Genomic DNA, 24,130 nt, shown 5'->3' on the forward strand with positions numbered 1-24,130 from the left:
TGCTGTTTGGTTCCATTGTAAAATACGGCCGCCCCACAACGAAAATCGCAAGTTCTTAAATTCATTATCCTAAAAATACGATGAGCCTAAATATTATATGAAAAGTGATTTCTTATAGGTATAATGTATGATTTAATTAAAATGGACAGGAAAATACTCATAGCATAGGTGCGCTGATATATATAGATATGCGGCTAAACCATTACATAAGAGAAACAAACTGGGGGCCTAGACACTTCTAATGGTAAATTGAATATGCCTGTCGAACACGTGCCCCGCCTAGATTAGATGACCCTTTCGGTAACCACGTGCAGATTACCTATATGATACAAGCGCCTCGACCATATGTACAAGATCACTCTAAAGAGACGGCATCAGAGATTTATACATTTGGAACCATGCTGGAAGGAAAATAAGAAGAGAATGCATTTCGCTTAGTCATTGGCGATGATCCCCAGCTATTATATACTTAAGTAGGTAGATACACTCGAGCTGAGATTCAACTTCGGTGAGTACCTGGTATTCCCCAGACTGGCCACCCTTTAAACGAGGGTCTCATGCTCGAGCTCTTCTAAGCGCATGTTGGCGAGACCGAGTATACAACATAAAATGCTTCTTATTATATTGCTACGGCGGCGGGAGCCGAAGATACTTTCACATGACCAACTTTGTTAATATATCGTTTAGAGCAAATGACTTCAATAAGACACACGGAATTCTCACGCAGTGTAGCGAGGTAGTGTGTCGGGTTAGAATATTACCGTTCGGCTACGACCTCATAAATTAGGACCAAGCCGTCTCTAGCCTAGAATTTGAATTTAAGACCACATGGAGGTTCTTGAACACTGACTGGTGGCTTTTCATACATACGAGAACCGCCAGACTATAATATAATTCTTGGGCTTGCAGGACTAGATAGATTTCTGGTACCGGCGGTGATACCTAGGTAAGCGCCGGGACCGTCTTCCGTTTGCGCGTATGTGATGCGAGGAGAAGTATCAGTCACCAATGAGGAACTCCCTATATCATGAGAGAGGTAGTATCCTATCCTATCCTGTTAGCTTCGACGGGGCCACCTTGGCCTAGACTCTGCCTAGGTAATATCTCCTATTATGACGCCGTATCCACTCAATCTGGGCAGTGGCCGATTTGGCGCCTAGACCTCGACGTTATTTATGTCTTGTCCTATGTAGACGCCATTAACTTGGTCAGGTATCCCATCACGGAGATGAAGGGTCCGGCAGTTTAGAAGCTAGTCTTCAAGGGGTCAAGAGGCTTCTGGGGAATTGGGGTAACTAAGCAGAATCAGAACACACGAAGCGGGGAATTTTCTCAAGAGATGAGCTTTTGGGGAATGATACATAGGTGGGGAAATTTGGGGACTAGCTTTAGAGAGATAAGGTTAATGAATATGTGACCGGAAACGACACCCGATCTACATCCCGCGTTGAGGCTTGTCCTGTTATGTGTCACTTGGTTCTCAATCTACATCCATCTCAGCAACAAACGATTGTGAGACCCAGGTTGCCGGGTACGCTGATCTTCGCCGATTCTAGTAGGGATCGGTTAGTTACTGCGTATCTCACGATGACCGTTCATCCATCGTATAAGTCAACGGTGAGAGTTCAGAACGTGACTTTATTCTGGCCTAATTTCCAATCAATTTTAATGAACTAAGAGGCGAGGGAATCTAATAAACCGAGAAATATATTAATCTGCGATGTCCCTGTAGCCGCTTTCGAATTATTCAAGTAGATGGCCAGACGTTGAAAGGCGCTATGGCAACTTTCAAGCCCGTACAGCTAAATGTTTCTAGAGACCCTCATTTTAGAGCTGCCGAGAATGGTATGGCTATTCCCTCCGTTTGATTACTTGACATTGGCTTTGATAGTGTAATTCTCGTGCATCCGGCCCGTCCAAGCCGGAGGATAACTGCATACTACCTACTTGGAAGATGTGGATTCCTGCTAAGTCACTTCCAGCTTCAAATGATTTCAGTCCGTGACCAAGCAGTGAGCCGCGCGCAAGTAGTGTAAAACCCCTGTCTACGGGAACCACAAATCATTTCCTCATTTAACCGGATCGTGAATATGATTTGCTATCTTCACCCAAGACTCTGGGCTATGGAACGACAGAGGACCGTCTTTCCTCTCTTGTACGATATGGCCCATGATCTGGTTCTGTATTCGCCTCCGTAAATGACATTCCTGTCCAAGCGGAGTTGTGTTCACGATTGAAATAAAAGGGCGGCTTGATCATGTCATGTTTTGGAGTTTGAAGTTCAGGCAAGCTACTAACTCCAGACTTCTCGCTCTTCACACCATCTCAGCATAGTACCTACCACTTGTTAGGTTCTTTCTCTCAGGATGTATAATAAAGCTACCACCGCCGCTTTGGCGACTCTGCTGGCCCTAGGTAATGCCCAGCAAATCGGCAAGCAGGACGCCGAGACGCATCCCAAGATCACCTGGCAGCGCTGTACTGGACCCGGTAAATGCTCCAACGTCAACGGCGAGCTCGTCATTGACTCCAACTGGCGATGGACTCACGTGGTGGATGGTTACCAGAACTGCTACGACGGCAATGAGTGGAACCAGACTGCATGCCCGGATGCCGACACCTGTACGAAAAACTGTGCCATTGAGGGTGCCGATTACTCCGGTACATATGGTGTGACCACTTCCGGCAACGCCGTTACCATGAAGTTCCGAAATGAACACCAGTATGGTGTCAATATAGGGTCCCGTCTTTATCTTATGAACGGCGCCGATAAGTACCAGATGTTCACAGCCAATGGCAACGAAATCGCCTTCGATGTCGAGAACGCTGACCTGGGCTGTGGTCTGAACGGTGCCGTATACTTCGTGTCCATGGACGAAGATGGTGGAAAGACACGCTATCCCTCCAACAAGGCCGGTGCCAAATACGGTACGGGATACTGCGACTCGCAGTGTGCTCGAGATCTGAAGTGGGTTGGTGGCAAGGTAGGCCAGGCTCAAGCAGTCCCAATATCTGAATAGGACGTCAACTAACTTTACCCTTCTTCTTTTAGGCCAATGTTGAGGGCTGGGAACCGTCAAAGACGGACAAGTCTTCTGGTATCGGTAACTCGGGAGCCTGCTGTGCTGAAATGGACTTATGGGAAGCTAACAGCATGTCCTTCGCATTGACCCCTCATCCATGCAAGAAAGACGGATACTTCGTCTGCAATACGAAGGACTGCGGCGGTACGTATTCCGAGGATCGCTACTCAGGTAGCTGTGATCCAGATGGCTGTGACTTGAACCCGTTCCGTCACGGAAACACCGACTTCTACGGCAAGGGAAAGACAATCGATACTAGCAAGAAGTTCACCGTCGTGACCCAATTTCACGGCTCCGGCACGTCTCTTACAAGCCTCTCTCAGTATTTCATCCAGAACGGCAAGAAGTTTGAGGTACCCAAGTCCAAGTACATTTCTGGTGGCAGCACGATCGATGCTGGCTTCTGTGGTACGTTTTTTGCTTAAATATCCACATTAATACTAATACCTACCGCTAATGCTTAATTCTGCAAATAGATGCTGCTAAGGATATCTTCAAGGACAACAAGCAGTTCCAGGAGATGGGCGGTTTGAAAACGATGGGTCAGGCCACCGGCAAGCCTATGGTCTTAGTCTTATCCGTTTGGGATGATGTAAGTGAAACATATCACCCGCCCTTGGCGGATAATGTAACCTGACATATCGATAGGCTTACGCCAACATGCTTTGGCTTGATGGTGAAAAATATCCCCTTGATCGCTCCGCGTCCGAGCCGGGTGTTGCCCGCGGCGAATGCGACGTCAACGGCAGCAAGCCCGAACAAGTCCGTGAAAAATTCAAGAACGCCAAGGTCACTTACAGTAACTTCAAGTTCGGACCCATCGGATCGACTTACAACCTTTAAGTTGGCGCGCGTTCCCCGCTCCCCGCAAGGGCGATCGTGGTCTAGACGTGAAGGATCCGTTCAGTTCACTGTTATAATTCTTACGACCATTAGTTTGTATATACGAGATATTTAAGAGATAGAAGTATAAGTATTTAAGTGAAGATTTCCATCGACGTTCTCACCAAAAGTAATTTGCACTTCGAATACACACTATGTCTTATACCACTTGTAAGAACTTCGACGTAGGATGTAACGTACCTAAGGCATCTTATACTAGTTGGTTATTGATCACTTGTTGGTAACAAGACACAGTTAGGTCCACAAATGAGATGTGTCATACTTATTATCACCTTCCCGTCTTGTAGAATCGACGATCTAGAATTGATGTTGACGATACTTCAAGAATCGTGAGCCTATGACAAGCGAGGTCTCCATAGCAACTATGCCGAATAGATCGAGGATCGAATAGCCGATATGAGGTGTCACGAACAAAAAATTGCAGTCCCTGTTTGCCTTTGTCTAGGGAAAAATCTTTTTTCCACCGATGGATCGACGGCAAGTTGCGGCTCACAAAAAAAGGTGGATTAGAATATCCACATAGACAGAAAATCTAGTTCACGAGTGTGGATAAAGGTGGAGAGCTGAGACGGCTAAGAGAAAACTGAGGTGAAAATATTTCAGGAGTTGTGACCAGGTGGGGCTTTCAGAAGATTTAAGTTGAGTCCATTCCATCGGCGAGCCCCGCCGGATTAATTACATAAGAGGTACGTACTAATTGTATGGGAAAAAATAATTTTCCTGTCACCAGGAAACGAGCGGCTCCAGTTGGTTACCCACGGTTGGCTACACGTATCTAAGCTGCTATGGAACCTAGGTCACAATATACCGAAGTACAAAAGTACAATTCATGTGACGGCCATGGATCTCCGAGATGAGATCAGTTTTCGAAATCTGAAATGGCTGAATTGCGGCATAGCAGCTATGTATTATGTATTCTATAGAGTTCCACAAGTCTATTCCAAAATTGGATAGTCAGGGGAATATTCAGATTTCAAAAAGTTTGATCTCCTTTGCCGTTGTTTTCCATTTGGCATTTTCCTTGTTCTATTCTAGAACTTTTAGTTCGGACCTCTTCCAGGTCCTTCGCCCACTTCCGCCGGCCCCCGATTCGGTAAATGGATGCACCGTTGTGGATCTCATAGGGTAACGATCGAGTAACACGGCCCACCAGCCATCTGGTCGTGGCTCTCCTATGGCTCTTTAGTGGTTCCAGCAACCATCGTATGTTCTCCGTCCTTCACGATGGCTTCGATCAAGTGGAGTCTATAAAATTTCTTACCAGATCATGGTACCTTTGTCTATTTCCCGAATTAGCCAGGCGAGGTCATGAGTTAATTCGGCGGTGTGGTTGTCTCCATTGTATCACAACGTCTAATGAAGGCGTCATTGTCAGTAGTTGAAATAGCATTATGTATTTGGTGCCTAATTGGAAAGCTTACTTTCCTAAGTTAATTTGGTCTGTGAAGGGATTAAATTCCCATACTAATGAAACCTTACAACTTTGCATTTACCTTATTAGCTGAAGTTTACCCGACGTTTAGGTACCTAAGCCATTGACCTTGGTTTGTAATGTATTTAATTGGAAAGCTTTGCCGGTAAAGCTTTCTAATTAACACAGCTCGTTGTGTTACAGGGTATTTTTGCTGTTTACATGGTAGATATTGCATCAGCTGCTCCGTCTTCCACAGCTAACCTTATACGGTTTCTGTATGTCTAGTGTATCTGTTCCGACCCCGTAATGTACGCAGGGCTGATTGCGGGGCATTTTGCGGCGTTTCCGTTGTGGAAGTTAGGTGTGTTCGGTGTGCAGTATGCCCGTTTACAAGAAATCTTATAAGACTTTTCACCATGGGGAAAAATAGAACGCGTCTTCTTCGGCCCCTTACCCACAAAATAGATACCTTAGGTAAATACTAATGATGCTCCTAAAAAGAGGTATGAAAATTTAATATTCAGGATCCCCCTTGAATCTGGCTAAGTTTTCAACTCTCCGCTTACGTAAATTCAGCGCCGCTAAAGTCGTTTGTACCTTATGTAGTCAAACGTGCACCAAAAAAACTTACCTAAGGATACGACCGAGGAAGAGGCGCCAGACAAGGAGCAACAAATCAGTTACAGGCGCTTGAATACGTGCTGAGGACCCCTGTGACCGCTGCGACCTAGTGGGGGAGCTTAAGGGCCTTGCCCGCCTGTAACTTGTAGAGTTTGCGCTGTAACTACAAGGGGCCGAGCCCAATCCGTCTCAATCCATGACACATAATTACTTGATGGAAAGCTCTGGTCGAAAGCATGATGTGAGGCAAGCCTTTAATTGCGCCAGCTACATAACATCTTGGCTACCCGCCATATTACACCATGATGGAAACTTTATTGTTAGTATTGAAATATAACCTCAAAAGAAGACGTAAGCGTGACGAAGCGAAGTGCACCAAGACTCGACTAACTACGCTTTAATATCATCGCTCATCAGCCCTACACCACTTACACCACTTGGCACTTGCACGATCCACCCAACTACCTCATACCTAGCAACGCTGCGCAAATTCACAACGGGTTTTATCTTTTTAGAAACACGTATAAAAGAAGAACCTATCGAGGTCTAAGGCTTATCTATCATTAGCCATTCTTCAGCTTCTTACCTCGTCACCGTTCCATCGAGACTCTTTCGTGGCGTGCACTTACGGACATCATCACGGCCAATCAAAAGCCACAACGAATCGTGAATATTCCCAAAAGGGACACAAAGCGCCGGTACCAGAAATCGGGATAAAGAACAGCAAAAAAACGATCGAAAGTCGACAAAGTTATTCGTTTTTACGAATCCGCATATACGATCCTTTCGCATTGATAGCTGATTGTCTCTACCTATTTGAAAGTTTGGTTATATTTCGCCATTGCTCTGAAATTAGGCATTATTCCCCGGGTTTCATAGCATCGACTCAGCGCAACAAAGAGGTGACCGCCACCCGGATGCATTAGTTCAGGTCCAGGTTCAGGTTTTACCTAGATCCATCGGCATCGGCATCGAGCGGCAAGCGAATCGCAATCGCACCTACTTCCTTCTCTACCTGTTAAGACGCAAGGAAGTCACACGACGTAAGAGGATCCACAGGTCTAAGTGACCTAAAGCCATTCGTCAAAATGCCACATCGAGTTGTAGACTTTTTTAGGTCTTCTAACGACAGCATTCACAATATTAAGGCGTCGGTACAACGGAGGAGTAATCCCAACTCTCGATCAGCCTCCAGAGAACGGCCCACCGTAACTTCGGTGCTCGAAAGTGCCGCCGATCACACTCAATCCCTGATTTCCGCCGCACCACCCGTGAAGATGGCCGAACCTCCAAAGGAAAAACATAAGGACTCTCATAGCCACCATCGCCTAAGTTTTCCGAGCTTGCATCTTGGTGGATCTAAGTCTTTAAAGGAGCCACCGCAAAATCCCAATGCATCGTTAGACTGGAAGATTGAGTCGCCACCGGTCGTCATGCACGGCGAGCCGGAGAACAGCACAGGCGCCTTGATTTCCGGCCAATTATTACTCGACGTCAAGGAGGATGGGTTTGAAGTTGAAAATTTCAGTGCCAGGTTAAACATCCATGTCATACAGAAAAGGCCGTTTACAGGGCACTGCCAGCAATGCTCGAATCAAACGACAGAGCTCAAGTCTTGGACATTCTTGAGCGAGCCAACGACTCTTTCTAAGCGTAAGTCCATCCTTACCTTTTCCGGACACCTTTTTTAATACATGACTTACACGATATGCAGGTGTTCACGAGTTTCCTTTCTCTGTTCTCCTTGATGGGCATCTACCTGCGACAACGGACAATGCGGTTGTCGCCATTCGGTACGACTTCTTCGCCGAGGCTATTCCCCGAACTGGGCCTACTGTCAAGCTCACGAAGAATATCGACGTAAAGCGATCACTCCAAGTGCCGGAACTGCCCCACCACAGCATTCGCATATTCCCCCCAACCAACATCGCAGCTAGCGTGCACTTCACGCAAATTGTACATCCCATTAGCACTAACACATTCACCCTGCGCCTTGACGGTATCGTCAAGCATAACCCCGATGTCAAGACTGTGGAGTATTGGAAGCTAAAGCGGCTTTCGTGGAAGCTAGAAGAGAATATGGAGACCGTGGCGCCAGCATGTGAGAAGCACGCGCCAAAGGATCCAGAAACCGGCTTGCCAACGAAGAAGGGCTCGAAGCGCAGCGATTCACGGATAATAGCTCATGCGGACATGCATAGCGGCTGGAAGTCGGACTACTCTCCATCTGGGAGCATCGAGATGGAAGTCCAGTACCAGATTGCACCTAGTACGAAGACTGTGTGTGACATGAAGAGCGAAGATGGTACCCAAATTACACACCAATTGGTTGTAGAGATGGTTGTTGTCCAAGAATATGCATCCACTGCTCATCCTAAACATATCACGCCTACTGGAGTGGCACGCATATTACGCATGCACTTCGGTGTCGTGATAACTGAGAGGGCAGGGTTAGGCGTTAGCTGGGACAACGAGGCACCTCCAATCTACCAAGATGTCCCGCCTTCGCCCCCTTCCTACTCATGCGACATACCTTATGAGAGCATCGAGAGCGTCGAAGATTTGACACTAAGTCGACAGAGTCAGGAGATTGGGAGCAGGGCCCAGAGCCCGGCATACGAGGAGCGAGCACCGTCAAGTGCGGGAGCCGATGAGGCCGCACGTTAGGATCCGTCCGACCGCCGGCATGGCATGTTTAGACGATGTTCGTTGTTGAATAAGTTGCGGAAAAAGTAGTGTGGGTTTCATTTGTCTTGCAAAAAAAATATTATACCCCATCAGCGATGCTTCAACGGATTGTCAGAGCTTTTTTTTGCATTGGACGAGGATAGATAGAAAGGTGGAATTCTGCCACCCACAGCCCACAGCGCATGGCATTGGCATGGAGTTTAAGAGCCGCAGTCTAGACGGCAGTTAGACATACCCAACATGGTGCCGCAAAAGGCAGCATGGTAATCAATATAATGAAAGATAATTCTCGAAATGTACGTCAATTCAAGTAATCGTAATAATTATTTCATCGGTGAATTTTAATGCTCGGGTCAGTTAGTAAATGTTGCCGAATTAGTCGGTGTTCATATTCCATCAAGTGGTTTAGATTCTAGGTGGTATACTATGTACCTTATATTAGTGATTACCTAGGATAGGCGAGGCTTAATAGGCTTACTGCCTAGGGAACCTATAATTGGTAAGTGGTTTAATATTTGGTATGAAATTCTAAGCTAAAGTTATATGCAATATAAGTATAATAAGTTTTAAAAATTAGAGAATTAATATTTACACAGTTCGTGAAAATGAGACTTCTCGGGTGTCCAACTCACATCAATTCAAGATCAGTCCGTTAGATTTTCAAGAACGTTGATTGTCGGATAAGGTGACGGCGACAGATAATGATGAGTAGTACAACGACTTGCGAGAAAGGATTTCCAAGCTGGATCATCATTGAAATTGAAATTGCAAGTGACGCGCTTAGATCTTGCGTAATGCCATAGGTCGACTTTGTCTGCCCTATTTAGGCCTGAGAACTTACACCATAATCCGAATATTTCCAAGTTGGGGAGAAAATTCCACCGGTCAACTGCGAAGTCAACCAATAATCTCTTCACGATCTCGGGATTGAATCTATACTTATCGTTGTCTGCAAATAGATTCACTTCCTCTAAAGAAGGTGGTAAGATCCTAACCAAGCATGGAATAGCTTCGAATGCCTCGGGCGGGATTTTTCCCAAGATATCCTCGCGGATTAGCCCCCCTCTCTCCTCAGTCTCGAACGCGGGGGTGTGGAACACCCGGACATCAAGGTCAAGCCTTTTGAGATTTGTGAACTCTTTCATAGAGGTCACTCCATTGACTACATGGCCATCGAGGTACTCCAGGGTTACGATAAGCTCTTCCAAGTGGTGGCCTACATTCTTCCCAATGGCGGCGATAAAGGCGGCTGCATCCCAGCGATCCAGCGAAGGTCTGCTGTTATTCTTAGACACGTAGCTAAACCTGAACGATTCCAGACAGGGCGTGCGGGATAGTAGGAGAGATATACCGTCGCTATCCACATAAGTGTGCTCTAATACAAGTTTGCGCAGGCCCAAACTCATATCTAGAGAGCGACGGTGATATCCTAACGTGAGCGGCCCACCGCCATAATCCTCACAGTTAGTGAGGGATAATAATTTAGGATCTGGCGTAGTAAAAAAGGACAATAAGGCGCGTAGGTCCATCTTCTCGTCGTTGTTTTCGAGGTCCCGAATCCACACGCGGGTCAACTGTCCTAGGGACGTCCCCTCGGGGTTCTCTTCAATCCTCCGACTGATCGTCTCCATCACGCTGCGCGCCTGCGAATAGTACTCGTGATTCCAGGGGGACGTAGCCGGCGATTCCATAGCGTGTCGGTAACTTAACGGCGGGGATAACATCAAGGATTTGAGGTTAGGGAAAAGCGTGAGTACAAACGTGCCCATAAATACCAAATATTTATCGCGACCTTCGATATCGAGAACCTCAACTCGAGAAAGGATAACTCTTGCCCATTCCTCCACGTCTACTCCGGCACGGCGCAAATACGGCGATTCCGTGATAAACGCCCTCAAGCGCTTCATCGCCAGCGCGTTGCCGGTAAGACGTTTGCGCGGGTAGACCACGTCCGGCCCCCTCCGCCGCTGGCAAAAATCGACATGCCAGACATATCTTGCCACAACCGGGTCGTTCGCGACGCTGTAAATCCAAGTGACGATAGGCACATAGTCCAAAATGCCCTCGAAATTGAGATAGCGATTTTCTCGAATATAAGAAGCGTGAGTATCGATTAAAGACCTGCCGCATTCGTAAACGTAGCGACAGGTCAACATAAGCTTCTCAAACCCCTCGGGCATCGACTCCCGTATGACCTGGTGGAGAATCTCCGGGGGGAAATCCACGAGAGGCATAATTGAATAATAGCACCTCGCGCAGGGATGATTGCTATAATATAGTAATTATATATAAATTATAATATAAATAAGCCAGTTTATTATTGCCGGAGCTCTCGGTTTGAGACCCCTCAAGGCGAGGGGTGTCGAGAGCGAATCTCGCCGTAGCCTTATTGTGCAGGAATTCATGTTAAGCTGCTGCGCCGCAATTGGGGCGTTAGGCGAATTCAGGCATCAAAACAGGTGTTTGATGTAACGTCCCATTATACGGGGAATATCTATATATTTGCGTTTATGTCCGTTAAGGCATAGCTTTATCTACTAGGTTAGTTATCTTCTATCCATGAACTTCTTAAGATAAAGAATATGGAAGAATTGTTTTATTTACAGGAAGTTAGTTTAGGACTATGTAACTATAAGATAGATACGCTTAAGTAATGTGAGTCTTGTAAAAGCCAAGCACCTTTAACCCGTCTTAATCATCCAACCCCAGCGATAGTATGAGTAAAGTCAACATTTCTAATAATTTATGTAATCGACTATCATACTCAATTGATCCAACATTAGCCGGAAAGGAGGTTTGTGCTTTCAATTACTCTTTTCGTACGTTCCGATTGCGCCATCGATCCGACCAAAGTCGGCAGCGTTTAAGGCGGGGGAATTGCGTTGACACGATATCACAATTTCAACGCTCAAACGGCTTAAACACCATAACGTACCTAACACTAACATACAAACAAAACACATTACTTAGACTAAGTTCATTAAGACCGCTCCAATCATGAGAAACGTCCTGATTGAAAACCCCTCAGGCACCCCCGTGGCTGAGATGTCTACGAATAGAGGTCTAGCGGGACACAAGATCCTGCTAATCGTGCCTTGGGACCCTCCTGCGGGATACGTCGATGGCTTGCGCAAGACCTATCCGGGCCTCAAGGTATTCCATATCCGTTGGGATACATGGAGCAGGCCCGACCTGCCGCCCAATATTACGCCCGAGGATTGGAAAACAGTCACGATCCTTCTCATTGGCCCTCGGTTTCCTACTAGAGAACAGGCGCCTAGGCTACAGCTGGTGCAGCTTCAGAGCGCCGGGGCAAATTATATATTAAATAATCCTCTTTTCACCGACACCGATGTTGCTTTTTGCACGGCGAATGGCGTTCATCCGTAAGTCTTGTTCGTCGGCGTTATATATGATGTTAAATACCTTATGTCCGATTCTGTTAAAACTGACCTCGAATCGCCCATAATACTAGACCGCAAATCGCAGAATGGGTCATAAGCACATACCTCGCTTTCCAGCATAATAGTGAGTATTCCGAACGTGATTATACTAAAAATACTAACTCTGCCACTCGTAGTCCCACGTTTCCTCGAGCATCAGAAGGAGCACAGGTGGGAGCACAGTTACGATGACTCGGACACCCAAGATGCTGTCAACCAACGAGTGTAAGTCTTGTTATTCTAAGAACCGATTTTCAAATATCGATTACTGACAGTGCTTCGTAGCGGTATATTGGGATACGGAAGTATCGGACGACAAGTAGCACGGATAGCCAAAGCTATCGGCATGGAAGTATACGCGTACACAAACAGACCCAGGCCTACGCCCGAGTCCCGTCGCGACCACTCGTACATCGTCCCCGGCCTCGGCGACCCAGACGGTTCTCTCCCATCAAAATGGTTCTCGGGGACTCAAACCGAAGAAATCAACGCGTTCCTCTCCGCGGACCTGGACCTCCTCGTGCTAGCCGTGCCCCTAACCCCGCAGACGCAGGGGCTCATCGCAGCGCCGCAGCTCAAGCTCCTCCGGAAGAAGCGCACTTTCGTCAGCAACATCGGCCGCGGCCCCGTCGTCAACACGGACGACCTGGTCACCGCGCTCAACGAAGAATGGATCCGCGGCGCCGCCCTCGACGTCACGGACCCGGAGCCCTTGCCCAAGGGCCACCCGCTCTGGGACGCGAAGAACGTGATTATCACGCCCCACGTCAGCGGCAACTCGACGAGCTACAACCGCCGTCTGCTGGATATCCTGGATATTAATCTTCGCAACTTGAGCGAGGGCAAGGAGTTTATGAATCGGGTGAGCAAGAAGAGGGGCTATTAGACTAGGTATTCGACTGGTGGAGGATATACTTCCGGCCTTTCCGTTGGTAAAGGGAAAAAAAGGAAATTAGGGGAAATTGAAAAGCCAGTACCTGTATCTATCAATTGCTTATTCTGTGGATTTATCTTTATCCTATATCTTTCCTTTTAGATATGTCAGGACCTATATATTTAAACTTACCTCAATATCCGGCCCCCTATCCGTGCATTACTTGTAGATACCACTTCTTCATATCAAGATATACTCAAGTCTATTGGCCATAACGACTCATTATCAACGCTTAAATTCCCCTACTACTGCTCGCAAGGCCCGATTTTAATTATATAATTTTTTATTTAATTTATTCGCCCGTAAGAACAACCATCCCATGTTACATCACTGGCACTCCGTACCTAAAATAGTATACATCGCAATTTACACTTCAAACCCGGGACTACTACCTACTCTCAAGCAGGCCCAAGAATCTCATCGGAAATCGCCCTCCCCGCTGCCCTGCCCGAGAAAATACACCCGCCGAGGAACGTGCCCTCGAGCGAGTTGTACCCGTGAACTCCGCCGCCGCCGAACCCGGCCGCCTCGCCCGCTGCGTAGAGACCAGGGAACTTCTCGCCGTTTGCCTTCATAACATTGCTTTCTAAATTCGTCTCGAGTCCGCCAAGCGTCTTGCGCGTTAGGAGGTTCATGTGGACGGCGATCAGCGGGCCGTGCTTCGGATCTAGGATCTGGTGGGGTGCCGCTACGCGGCGGGTATCAGGCCAGTAGTTGCGGCCGTTGCGGATGGCCATCGCCTGCGCATCCTTGCAGTAGCTGTTGACGAACTGGTCGTCGCGCGTCTCGACGACTTCCCGGATAGCCTTAGGGTCGAGTATTGGCCCGCCGACGGATTTAGCAATCTCATTCATGCCAGCGACTAGGTCCTCGAGGTTGTCGCGCACGACGAAGTCCTTCCCGAACTTTTGGAAGTTCTGGACGGGCACCGTGCCCTTAGAGCTAAAGACCCGGTTTTTGAGGAGTTGCCAGATGCTCTTCTCTGTCAGGTCGGGGTTCTGTTCTGAGCCTGATAATGCAAATTCGCGGGCGATGATGGATTGGTCGAGAATAAACCAAGTGTAGTCGTAGCCCGTACTGCATATGTACTTGAGTGTTGCTAATGTGTCACATCCGGGGTATAGGAATGGCGGAAGCCTTTTCCCGGTTGCATCTAGCCAGAGTGACGATGGTGCCGGCAGGACACGGATTCCGTGATCTGGCCAGATTGGATTCCAGTTCTGTAGGCCCTCAGTGTAATGCTGTATTAATCAGTTAGTGCATATCATATAAACCCAGGAGTCCCGAGTGTGAAGTGACAGATCCAATCAGATTAATGAGGGTTTCGCCACTTCTTAATAACGATAAAGGGGGAAAATGAATTGCATATTACTTACCCACATCCTGTCGCGATTGATGAAGTTGGCGCCAGCCGACTCCGCAATTCCCACCATCCGGCCATCAACGTGCGCGGGAACGCCAATGACGAAATTCTGCGGTACCTTTGGCCCAAGACGATCTACGGGCCATGCTTTCTTTACCGCTTCCACGTTGCCTCCGATGCCTCCAGAGGAAACAATTACCGCCGCGCCATGGAGCTCAAAGTCACCTACTTCTTCCCTCGACGTCTTGACTCCTCGAGGCGACGGGTCTTGCTCAAGAATACGTCCTCGGACTCCGGATGCTCTCCCGTTTTCATCGACAAGTAATTCATCTACCCTATGTCTAAACTTAAACTCCACAATACCTTTTTTCGCCGCCTCTTGGACGGGCTCGGCAAACACGCGCACAACTTCGGGCCCGGCGCCCCAGGTAATGTGGAACCGCGGGACCGAGTTTCCATGACCATCTGCCGTACCGTCGCCGCGCTCGGCCCAACTCACCATAGAGAGGAACCCAGCACCGCGGTCCTTGAGATACTTCTCCATCCCATCCGTAGCGAAGTCGACAAAGGCCTCGGCCCAGCGGCGCGGCCAGATATCCTCATCATCAGGACGATCGAAGCGTGCTGATCCGAGCCAATCGCGCATGGCGAGCTTCCGGCTATCTTTAATGCCAAGCCGTCTTTGTTCCGTCGAGTCGACGCAGAAGATTCCGCCCAGCGACCAGAATGCCTGCCCACCGAGGTTCTGCTCCCCTTCTTGGTCCACAATTAACGTCCGCACGCCGCGCTGTGATAACTCGAAAGCAGCTACCAACCCCGCTAAACCGCCGCCCACGATGATAACCGGGGCTGTCTGCTTGCCAGCGTCATCTATGCTCGCCATTGCGTCTATCGCGTTTCTACTTTTTGGTTTATGTTTAAATAAGTAAGGACCAAGATGATTACGAATTCATTTTTTTTTTGGGCAAAGTGAATTGAGTAGAAAGAACGTTTGTAAATTACGTCTTGGGTCTTTGCGTAAGCGTGAATAAGGGAATATGAAACCTTGTTAACCAAGTTAAAGCCGTAAATCGCACAGCGGGGTTGGTTCGTCCTCCTGCTGCTGCTGCTGCGGTACCTACCGCCGCGTGTACCGTCGCGTGGTTCCCCTCCCACCTGCTACCGAGGCTTCACTAGAATTTCTTATTCCATCGCATGACTATTGTCATTTCCGTGGTACAATTTCTTTTTACAACGTACAAATCATACGCTATAGTCGTCTGATGGTAGTAAATCCGCATTATGTAATGAGTTCCGTGAGCATGCTGAGCATTAGTTGCCTTTTTGTATTTTATTCAATTTGTTTCTTCAACCACTTTGCGTGTTGAGTGATATACGGAAATACGAAGGCTGCGGTCAAAAGTCTTGCACATGTCCAAATCTTAATAGCATCGATTTTCGTACGTCTTCTAACTTAATAATACTGTATCAGCCACATGCTAAGCTGAGGGTCAGATAGAGGTAGCCTATCCGCTGAATTCAGGTAGCTTACCGCTATATTTATAGCAACTTTAGCCACCATAACTTAAATAAAACCGTGCAGTCTCTTTTTACTCGCACGTAGCTTTGTCAAGCTCAGATGTGCAAGACTTTTGTGAGATGTACCTTAGTACATCTCAGCACGTGACTAATCGTCACGTGTCATTCAGACATTCAGATTCATCTTGAGTGTTTGTAAAAAAAAATAATAATATCTCTTAGATCATTAGTCAATCAATAGATCAATTGTTCAACAACTTTTGGCCCAACCTTCGTATATTTACTCTGTCTAGAAGCACAAGATGATCTACCGTAGTACGCAATTACAAGAACTGAGACCCAATGATCCGGGTCCGATTCGAATAACAACAGATCCGGTCAATTTAACTTTCTCGGCCGATGCTATCACCACCGCGTCGGTAGCCAAGGCCCAACACACAGAGCCAAACTGGCCGTCGTCGTCCAAGGTTATATTGGGCAGACCTTGACACAATAACCCTCCGTGAATTGACGCTGAAGCATATTGCCTAGCATGTGGTCCTACTCAATTGGTTCGTTTATGAATGCATTTACCCAATAATAATTATTGATCTCCTACTCGCATCAAGCCAGCACACCTCGCTCTCAGCCGCATGCGCTAAGTTGGCACACTGCGCCCAGCTCCCTCAAGGCCTCAGCCTGACGTGAATAAGACCAATTCCTTCTTCAATGCCCTTCTCATATCTTCCCCTTGGAAGATGAGTCTTTATCTAGAATGCAAAATTAGCGATGGAGTAAGCAGCGGGGATGCAGCGCGTCGGAGAACTAGATCCACTTGACGATAGTGGGCTCTGCCTATTGTCCCTAGATGGCGGCGGGGTTCGAGGGCTGTCGTCTCTGTATATCCTCAAGGGTATCATGGCACGATTAAACCACGAGCGCGGGTTAGAAAACCTCCCTCCCGTGAAGCCATGCGATGTGTTCGATCTCATTGGTGGTACGAGCACAGGCGGGTGAGTGTACTCTTATTCTCCTGATGGCGCAACTAACGAGACAGACTTATCGCAATCATGCTCGGTCGGCTCGAGATGGATGTCGATGAATGTATTTCGGTGTATAGCGAGCTTATGAGGTCCATTTTCAAAAAGAAATGGAACTGGTTCCCGATTAGCTTGACGGGTAAAAGCAGGTCACGGTTCAAGTCTGCGAAACTCGAGAGCGCAATAAAAGAGGCAATTATTAGGCATGGTTCCAAAGAGACGGATCTCTTCAACGATGGAGTCGACCGTAGATGTAGAGTGTAAGTCTCTCCCGAATACGCTCAGGAAAGCTCTAATGATATTAGTTTCGTCTGCACCATTGCGCATGAGACCAAGGAAATTGTTCGTCTAAGAAGCTACAATTTGCCTGATAAACTTCACATTCCTGCTACTATTTCTGAAGCTGCACTCGCCACATCCGCCGCAACGACTTTCTTCGATCCCGTTGATATCGGGCAACGAAGGTTCTCTGATGGCGCGTTGGGGGCAAATAATCCAGTAGAAGAGGTGGAGGGGGAAGCCTCAAACATCTGGTGTCCTGACACGGCAGATCTAAAGCCTCTTGTCAAATGCTTCGTTTCGGTGGGGACTGGGAATCCTGGGAAGAAACCGATTAAGCTTAAGATGCTTAAGTTCCTTTCCCAGACGCTGGTAGAAATTGCGACGGAGACCGATAATACGGAAAAGAGATTCATAGCTAAGTGGCGTCAACACTTCGATAACAACCGGTACTTCCGCTTCAGTGTCGACCAAGGACTACAGCATATCAAATTGACGGAATACCAGGAACAAGGCGCTATAGAGGCGGCAACAGATGGGTATCTTGATCATCAAGCGCAGGGATTTCGGGTACGGGACTGCGTTCGAAATTTGAAATTGAAGCAAAGTGCGTACATCGAAAACTATACGTGAAGTATTTGTTCTCCAGTTAACCTTCCATAGATGTCTCAGCAACGGACATCTCGCGTATGCTTGCCATAGGAGCGACACCTACTCATTCTATAGACAGTATGTTAATCTTATGTTCCCCGGTTTAACAGTGCTAAATGTTACGTAGTGTTAGAAAAGATCCGGAAAGACAGGTCAGATCTGAAGTACAGATGCGATATGTGGCTCAAGCCGTCGAATATGAGGGAAATTTACAACAACCAGATTCGAGAAAAGTTGCTTGGAACATGTGAATGGATATGGTCGCACTCTATATTCTCGGAATGGAGCAGTAACTCAACGTATCCAGCAGCCGTAGACCGTCGTCTACTCTGCATCTACGGCACCCATGGCTGTGGGAAAACTGTCCTGGCATCCTCGATTGTGGAGTCATTGAGAAATAAAGGAAAGAAAGTATTCTTCTTCTCTTTCTCTGGCGCGGATACTAGTCGACAAACCTTGGATAACCTAGCCCGATCATTGTTGTGGCAAGTATTACAGGAATCAATCTCGGACGAGAGCTTCGATATTATGCGAGACCTTATGTCGCGTGGCCAACCCTTAACCTCCGAGCTGTGGACTACCTTTAAAGATATCACAATATCTATATCAGGGCTCATATACTGGGTAATAGACGGAGTTGACGAATGCAAGGAATCTGGTGAAGAGCTCTTTAATCAGGTCATTGACCTTCTTACTGCCAACAAGAATGCGCGCGCTGTCCTCTTGGGGAGAACGCACGTCCTTCAGCCAATTAACCAAACGAATTACGCAATCGAGATTACTCCCAGCTTAATCGAGCCCGACATTGACGCATTCATTAATACTGAGATAGATAGGTCCACTATCCTCCAATCCCCTCAAGTTCGCGCCCTCGCATTCAAGACTCTTCGCGACGGTTCCCAAGGCATGTTCCTTTGGGTGAAATTGATGGTTCGCGACCTTTGTAAGTCTTCCTCCAAAGCGGAAGTCATTCAAAGATTGCACAATATGCCACAAGGTCTTCAAAAGGCTTACCGGCACTTCCTTTCACAACTCGTGGAGGATTTAGATGGTGTCGACCTCAGATTTACTCAACGCCTTCTAGCATTCGTTATAGCAGCCCGTCGGCCGTTGAAGATCGAGGAACTACGATACGCTCAAGCACTGGCAACCAGGTCCGATTTGAAGACATCACACGAATGCTCACTCGAGGATTGCATGCTAGAGGACATAGCTGGAAAAGTCCTGCGTATCTGCGGAAGTTTTATGCAAATAACCGATGGAGTCGTTTCGCTAGTTCATATATCTGCCAAAGAGTTTTTAACTAGACCAGAGAGCGAATGGTCATGCGATGGTAATCACAAAATCATCGACCTACGGGTCGATCTAGAAGAATCGCACTATTTGTTCGTCTCGACCTGCATTGACTACCTGGAAATTGGTAAATACGGCTTCCCATTGCAGGATCAGGATGAATGGTTGATGCTCTATGGTGTCCATCAATTTCTGGAGTATTCGTCCAAAAACTTGATTTACCACATTAATAGAGCTAGAAAGTTTTCTATTGACGTAGTCAACAAATTTGACCAATATTTCAGATCGGAAGCAAGCTTATCTTGGGTTGAATACTTCGCGATACATTTGGTGGAAGATGGGTCTTCTGGCGTTGAGGCTGAAGAGTTCAAAACCTGGATCGAAAATGGAGCCGAAGACAGGTTCTTAGAGCACGTTAACTTGCACTTACGTCGACAGCTTGAGAACATAAAGCAGAGCTTTGGTGAAAATGACCGGCGAACAGATTACTACAGGCTGTTCCTTGGCATGATGACGGATGATGACACTGATGAATCCACCAGCAGCGTATCCGATTACCATACCTCCACGCCCGACTTCGCCATACATACAGGTACAAATGATATTCGTCAGACAGTTCCCATGATGACGAAAATATTAAACCAGAACAGCGTGCTGCCGGCTCCGAAGCAACTCGAGTTATTCCTAAGATTGCGATACCATATTCAGCGAGCAAAGACTTTAACGGATCCTCTCGAACTTCTATTCCGTCTCATTTTACGAAATGCCGGGAACGTCTCTGTTTACGTATTGCTGATAATTGGCAATTTCTACGAAAGAGTGGATCAATCTGAGAAAGCCTTACAAGTTTATTACAGTATAATAACGAAATTTGGAGACCGTGAAGTTCCAATGAAGTATAGGATATGGAGTGCAATTGGCTCTACTAATTACGATCTCGATCGATATCAAGAGGCAGAGGAGGCGTATCAGCAGGCAGCTGAAGGACTGGGAAAGATACTTGGCCAAGGGCACCCCGACACTCTATCCGCGATGGACGAATTGGGATGCATTTTTCAAGATCAAGCAAAGGACACAGAAGCGGAAGAGACTTTTCAAAAGGTCTTAAAAGAAGAGCAAAGGGTATATGGCCCAGAGCATAGCTATACTCTAATTACCATGCGCAGTCTCGGACGCACTTTGTACAATCAAAAGAAATATGCAGAAGCACAAGAAATATTTCAACGGGAAGTACAAGGACGACAAAAAATACACGGCTTGGAGCATCTAGGTACTCTTTTAGCCATACAAGACCTAGGAGAAACTTTTAATAGGCAAGAAAAGTATGCAGAAGCAGAAGAAACTCTTCAACATGTGATAAAAGGGAGACAGAAGAGATATGGCGCAGAATGTAGGATTCCTTTCGAAACTTTGAATGAGTTAGGGATTGCGTTCTACGGCCAAGGAAAATATGAACGAGCAGAAGAAATGTATCAACAAGCGAGGAAGGGATGGGAAAACTTATATGGCCCAGAGGACAGAGATACTCTGGAAGCCCTATACAATTTAGCGAAGGTATTTAACGTAACTGGGAGGTATTTACAGGCAGAGGAAATGTATCGACGGGTATTAAAAGGATATGAAAAGGCATTTGGTCTAGAGGACGCAAGGACTCTTCAGACCATATGTGAGCTAGGATACGCCTTCGAGAATCAAGCCAAGGATGTACAAGCAAAGGAAATGTATCAACGGGCAGCAAAAGGGCGCGAAAAAACACTTGGGCCAAACCATAAAGACACACTACACAGCATGGAAGATTTAAAATATATCCTTGGCTGTTTGGAGGACGACGAATGGGAAGGGGAGCAGATGCGAGCGCTATTTGGCTAGGACAGCCTGATTCATATAGCTTGTATGATTCATATTCGGTCGTAATAATAATATACATCAATAGAATAAAGCCTTCTGTCATACACCAGAGGTCTCGGTACTAATCTCCATCATAAATAGTAATATATACAACGAAATATTCATGAGAATTCGGTAGTCTAACAAGGGGAGCCGGATTCCAAGATACTGTGAACCTCCTGAGCGAAGGTGCAGCCATTGTTCACATTGGAGTCGGAGAAACCAGCACTCCACATCATCACACCGCCAAACCTGGCGTCGCTCTTGTAGTCGTTGACGATGTCTGCGAGCTGCTCAGGCGTTGCGTAGTATGTCTCCCCGGTCGGTGCGCCGTTAGCAGCTAGCGGGGCGGCCGGGACACCGATGAAGATCTTGGCATCGGCCGAAGGGGTGTCGGCTGTCCACTCTACCCATTGGTCATAGTTAAACGGCGCGTTGCCGTTGACGGGAAGAGCGCACGGGTAGGTGTAGTTGTTATTGTTGTAGAACTGCGGCCAAAGATAGTCGAACGTGGAGTTGCCGATTATCACGCCCATGTTCGGCTCAGGGATGGGGCATTGAGGTGCTCCGGTGATGTAGTATGTGTGCGAGGAGTCAGACTCGAAGTTTGAGCGGAGTTGAGATATCATGTATTGGTAGTATTCGCTTCCTCTGTTGACTTCTATGTCAAAGTCGAAACCGTCAATGACAACGTCGCCAAAAGGCCGTTGTACGCTTGAGTTTCCGGGGTTTCCGTAAGCCTGCCAAAGGTAATCCCCAATAGACTCTGCCTCGTCTTGTGAAGACAAAGAGTAAGAAGCAGTAGCACCGCCTAATGATAGGATCACCTTGATACCGGCTCCTTGGCATGTTTTGATGGCTGCGGACAAGTCATCGCAGTTTTGCCCTTCACCCGTGTTACTAATGAAGCATGACTGGCCGACTGTGCCAGAAGGGATGTCGCTCCCGCTACCCCACGAGTACAAGAAAGCGAGAACAATTATGTCAATCCCAGAGTCAGCGGTACAATAAGTCGAGAGGTCATTGTTCTCGATCGTACCGCCGCCGTTCTGGCCCCAGTAGACAACACTCTGGGAACCTGAGGCCTGACGGGATGTGAGAGCATGAGGAAGAGCATGAGGAAGAGCCGTTGCTGCGCCGAGCATAAGGCTAAGGCAGTTATATACAGTGGCGGAACGCATATTGGTAAGTCAAAGATAAAAGGTATGTACAGAAAATAAGTATATATACAAGAAATGGATAACCTGTCTAAGGTAGTGGGTAGTATGTTCCGAAGGAGTGTTTAGAATGAAGGATAAAGGAGAGACTTGGTGGTTCGATCATGGTATATTGAAGCCTTCTCGAGGCTGGAGTAGATATATATTCCATTGTGCTGGTAGGTTGACATTAAGCCATCCTCCTCGCTATGTCAGGAGACGTTACATATATCACACGAAAAGACAGTCACGATACCTATAGCCTCGAACGGCAGTAGACCAAATCCCCTTGCAGTTTACTGGTAACATGCTGCTCTCGCCGTCGCTCATTAACGTTCTTGGAAAGTGCTCGGGAATACCGTCCTTATAATCAAAACTTAGAAACCAGATAATTGGTCAATAAATAATCCCAAGGGAGATTCGGTAAATGTCACGTACTATAAAAAACTACATAAGGTAGCAGTTCTCCGTCGATGATGGGATAAGGGGATACATGAAGCTTGCCTATGACCAAAAATTTCAGACAAGGTATAAGTTGCAGTAGCAGCAGTTATTTCCGGACTTAGTAAAAGGCCGCGTAAGGGATAGTGCACATGTGAAAAAGAGGAAGTCGGCGTGATAACGGGCAAGGAGCCTTGCCTCGCCTACGTCTGACCTCAGGGGTCCGGAGATGTGGAGTCGTGCAATCGGCCGATGATCCCGGTCTTGGCAAGTTGGCCCGATCAAGGAGGACGTAACACAACGGGGTCTCATAATCTCCATCACTACGTTACAGCAAAACAATTCAAGCCAACAGATATTTGGTGTTGGTGTTGGAATAGTCAAACGAGCAGCAGATGAATGCTTTTGCAATAGGGGGAGATTAGAATGTTAAATCAAGCTCACGACGAATGACCTGCAACGTTAAACAGTTGACCCGCTTTATCAGGAATACTAGGGTAGCAATGGGTATAGAAATAGCTATATCTACGTTGATCATGTAGTGAGCTACCTTTTTGGGTAACTCGCGGTAGCGTGATAAGAGAGAGGCATGATTGTCCGAGCTATACCGACGGCTATTCTAACTCATAGGTATCTCAGCACCAATCAGGAAGGCTTTAAATCGACTCCCTTCGCTGACGTACAGTTTCAATGCAGGTACTGCAAGGCACGTGGGGGAGAAGGTTCTCTTAAGGATCGCATCTGACACTGACATATTAAAAGACTACGTCCTCAAATTCCGGGATATCCAACCTCGGCGTTTCTATACTTAACTACGTACCTAAGGTATCATTGGTATGCAAACTTCCAATGTCATAGCTCGTAAGACTATATGGTATGGAATCAGGAACCCCTGGAGAGTAAAAGCTGACATACCCCACCTTTATCTCCTTTTTCATTTTATTAAAAAGGACTTTAAGACATCGTATAAGCCAAAAGGAAGATATTATAACAGGTACTTAAGTCCGGATAAGTATAAAAAGCGTCCGAAAGCCGAGTAAAAATCGACCTTTAATTTTAAATGTGTTTCGATTAAATAATTAATAAAGTGTTATATTATAAAACGTTAAAAAAAAAGTGTAATATAAACCACGGGTTAAAAACTTATATAAGTTAAAAGTTTACGTTAATATAAAATATTATTATTTATTTTAAATTATATATTATTTAATTAAAATAAAATGTTTTATTAATTAAAAAAAATTAAAATAAATTTAATGTTTAATATTATATAATATAATAAAAAATTTAATATTAAATGCGTTATATATATATATAATATTATTTTTATAACGTTATATAATAAAATTAACGGTTAATAATTACGCGTTAATATTATAAAAATATAATAAAAATTA

The 24,130-nt window shown here is 46.5% G+C and overlaps 8 protein-coding genes across 8 annotated transcripts; 5 read left to right on the forward strand and 3 right to left on the reverse strand.

Annotated features, from left to right (window-relative positions):
• Positions 1 to 2,022: 2,022 nt before the first annotated feature.
• On the forward strand, positions 2,023 to 4,117 carry F5Y00DRAFT_182696 (glycoside hydrolase family 7 protein). The gene is made up of 4 exons (XM_048005023.1): positions 2,023 to 2,984; positions 3,053 to 3,491; positions 3,560 to 3,675; positions 3,732 to 4,117. Exons 1-4 carry the CDS (start codon positions 2,367 to 2,369, stop codon positions 3,924 to 3,926), a joined length of 1,368 nt encoding a protein of 455 aa, XP_047861029.1. The 5' UTR covers positions 2,023 to 2,366; the 3' UTR covers positions 3,927 to 4,117.
• Positions 4,118 to 6,961: 2,844 nt separating this feature from the next.
• Positions 6,962 to 9,104, forward strand: F5Y00DRAFT_182723 (uncharacterized protein). The gene is made up of 2 exons (XM_048005024.1): positions 6,962 to 7,674; positions 7,736 to 9,104. The coding sequence occupies exons 1-2, from the start codon at positions 7,110 to 7,112 to the stop codon at positions 8,686 to 8,688; spliced, it is 1,518 nt and encodes a 505-aa protein (XP_047861030.1). The 5' UTR covers positions 6,962 to 7,109; the 3' UTR covers positions 8,689 to 9,104.
• Positions 9,105 to 9,190: 86 nt separating this feature from the next.
• Positions 9,191 to 11,281, reverse strand: F5Y00DRAFT_247346 (uncharacterized protein). Its single transcript, XM_048009264.1, has one exon. The coding sequence runs from the start codon at positions 10,941 to 10,943 to the stop codon at positions 9,354 to 9,356; it is 1,590 nt and encodes a 529-aa protein (XP_047861031.1). The 5' UTR covers positions 10,944 to 11,281; the 3' UTR covers positions 9,191 to 9,353.
• A 46-nt stretch (positions 11,282 to 11,327) lies between these two features.
• On the forward strand, positions 11,328 to 13,223 carry F5Y00DRAFT_247348 (uncharacterized protein). Its single transcript, XM_048009265.1, has 4 exons — positions 11,328 to 12,095; positions 12,185 to 12,237; positions 12,290 to 12,377; positions 12,438 to 13,223. Exons 1-4 carry the CDS (start codon positions 11,707 to 11,709, stop codon positions 13,036 to 13,038), a joined length of 1,131 nt encoding a protein of 376 aa, XP_047861032.1. The 5' UTR covers positions 11,328 to 11,706; the 3' UTR covers positions 13,039 to 13,223.
• Positions 13,224 to 13,325: 102 nt separating this feature from the next.
• On the reverse strand, positions 13,326 to 15,801 carry F5Y00DRAFT_247352 (FAD binding domain-containing protein). Its single transcript, XM_048009266.1, has 2 exons — positions 14,463 to 15,801; positions 13,326 to 14,327 (listed from the first exon to the last, which is right to left on the reverse strand). The coding sequence occupies exons 1-2, from the start codon at positions 15,330 to 15,332 to the stop codon at positions 13,485 to 13,487; spliced, it is 1,713 nt and encodes a 570-aa protein (XP_047861033.1). The 5' UTR covers positions 15,333 to 15,801; the 3' UTR covers positions 13,326 to 13,484.
• Positions 15,802 to 16,604: 803 nt separating this feature from the next.
• F5Y00DRAFT_182801 (phospholipase) lies at positions 16,605 to 17,430 on the forward strand. Its single transcript, XM_048005026.1, has 2 exons — positions 16,605 to 16,959; positions 17,004 to 17,430. Exons 1-2 carry the CDS (start codon positions 16,754 to 16,756, stop codon positions 17,248 to 17,250), a joined length of 453 nt encoding a protein of 150 aa, XP_047861034.1. The 5' UTR covers positions 16,605 to 16,753; the 3' UTR covers positions 17,251 to 17,430.
• F5Y00DRAFT_247358 (TPR-like protein) lies at positions 17,224 to 21,149 on the forward strand. The gene is made up of 3 exons (XM_048009267.1): positions 17,224 to 17,872; positions 17,929 to 17,994; positions 18,044 to 21,149. Exons 1-3 carry the CDS (start codon positions 17,611 to 17,613, stop codon positions 21,076 to 21,078), a joined length of 3,363 nt encoding a protein of 1,120 aa, XP_047861035.1. The 5' UTR covers positions 17,224 to 17,610; the 3' UTR covers positions 21,079 to 21,149.
• An 87-nt stretch (positions 21,150 to 21,236) lies between these two features.
• F5Y00DRAFT_255573 (glycoside hydrolase family 18 protein) lies at positions 21,237 to 22,241 on the reverse strand (the record flags this gene model as incomplete). The annotated part of the gene is made up of 1 exon (XM_048010302.1): positions 21,237 to 22,241. One exon carries the CDS (start codon positions 22,239 to 22,241, stop codon positions 21,237 to 21,239), a length of 1,005 nt encoding a protein of 334 aa, XP_047861036.1.
• Positions 22,242 to 24,130: the final 1,889 nt, after the last annotated feature.

The sequence above is a fragment of the Daldinia vernicosa genome (genome assembly GCF_022497035.1).
Source record: "Daldinia vernicosa strain CBS 139.73 unplaced genomic scaffold F5Y00scaffold_62, whole genome shotgun sequence".
Lineage (NCBI taxonomy): Eukaryota > Fungi > Ascomycota > Sordariomycetes > Xylariales > Hypoxylaceae > Daldinia > Daldinia vernicosa.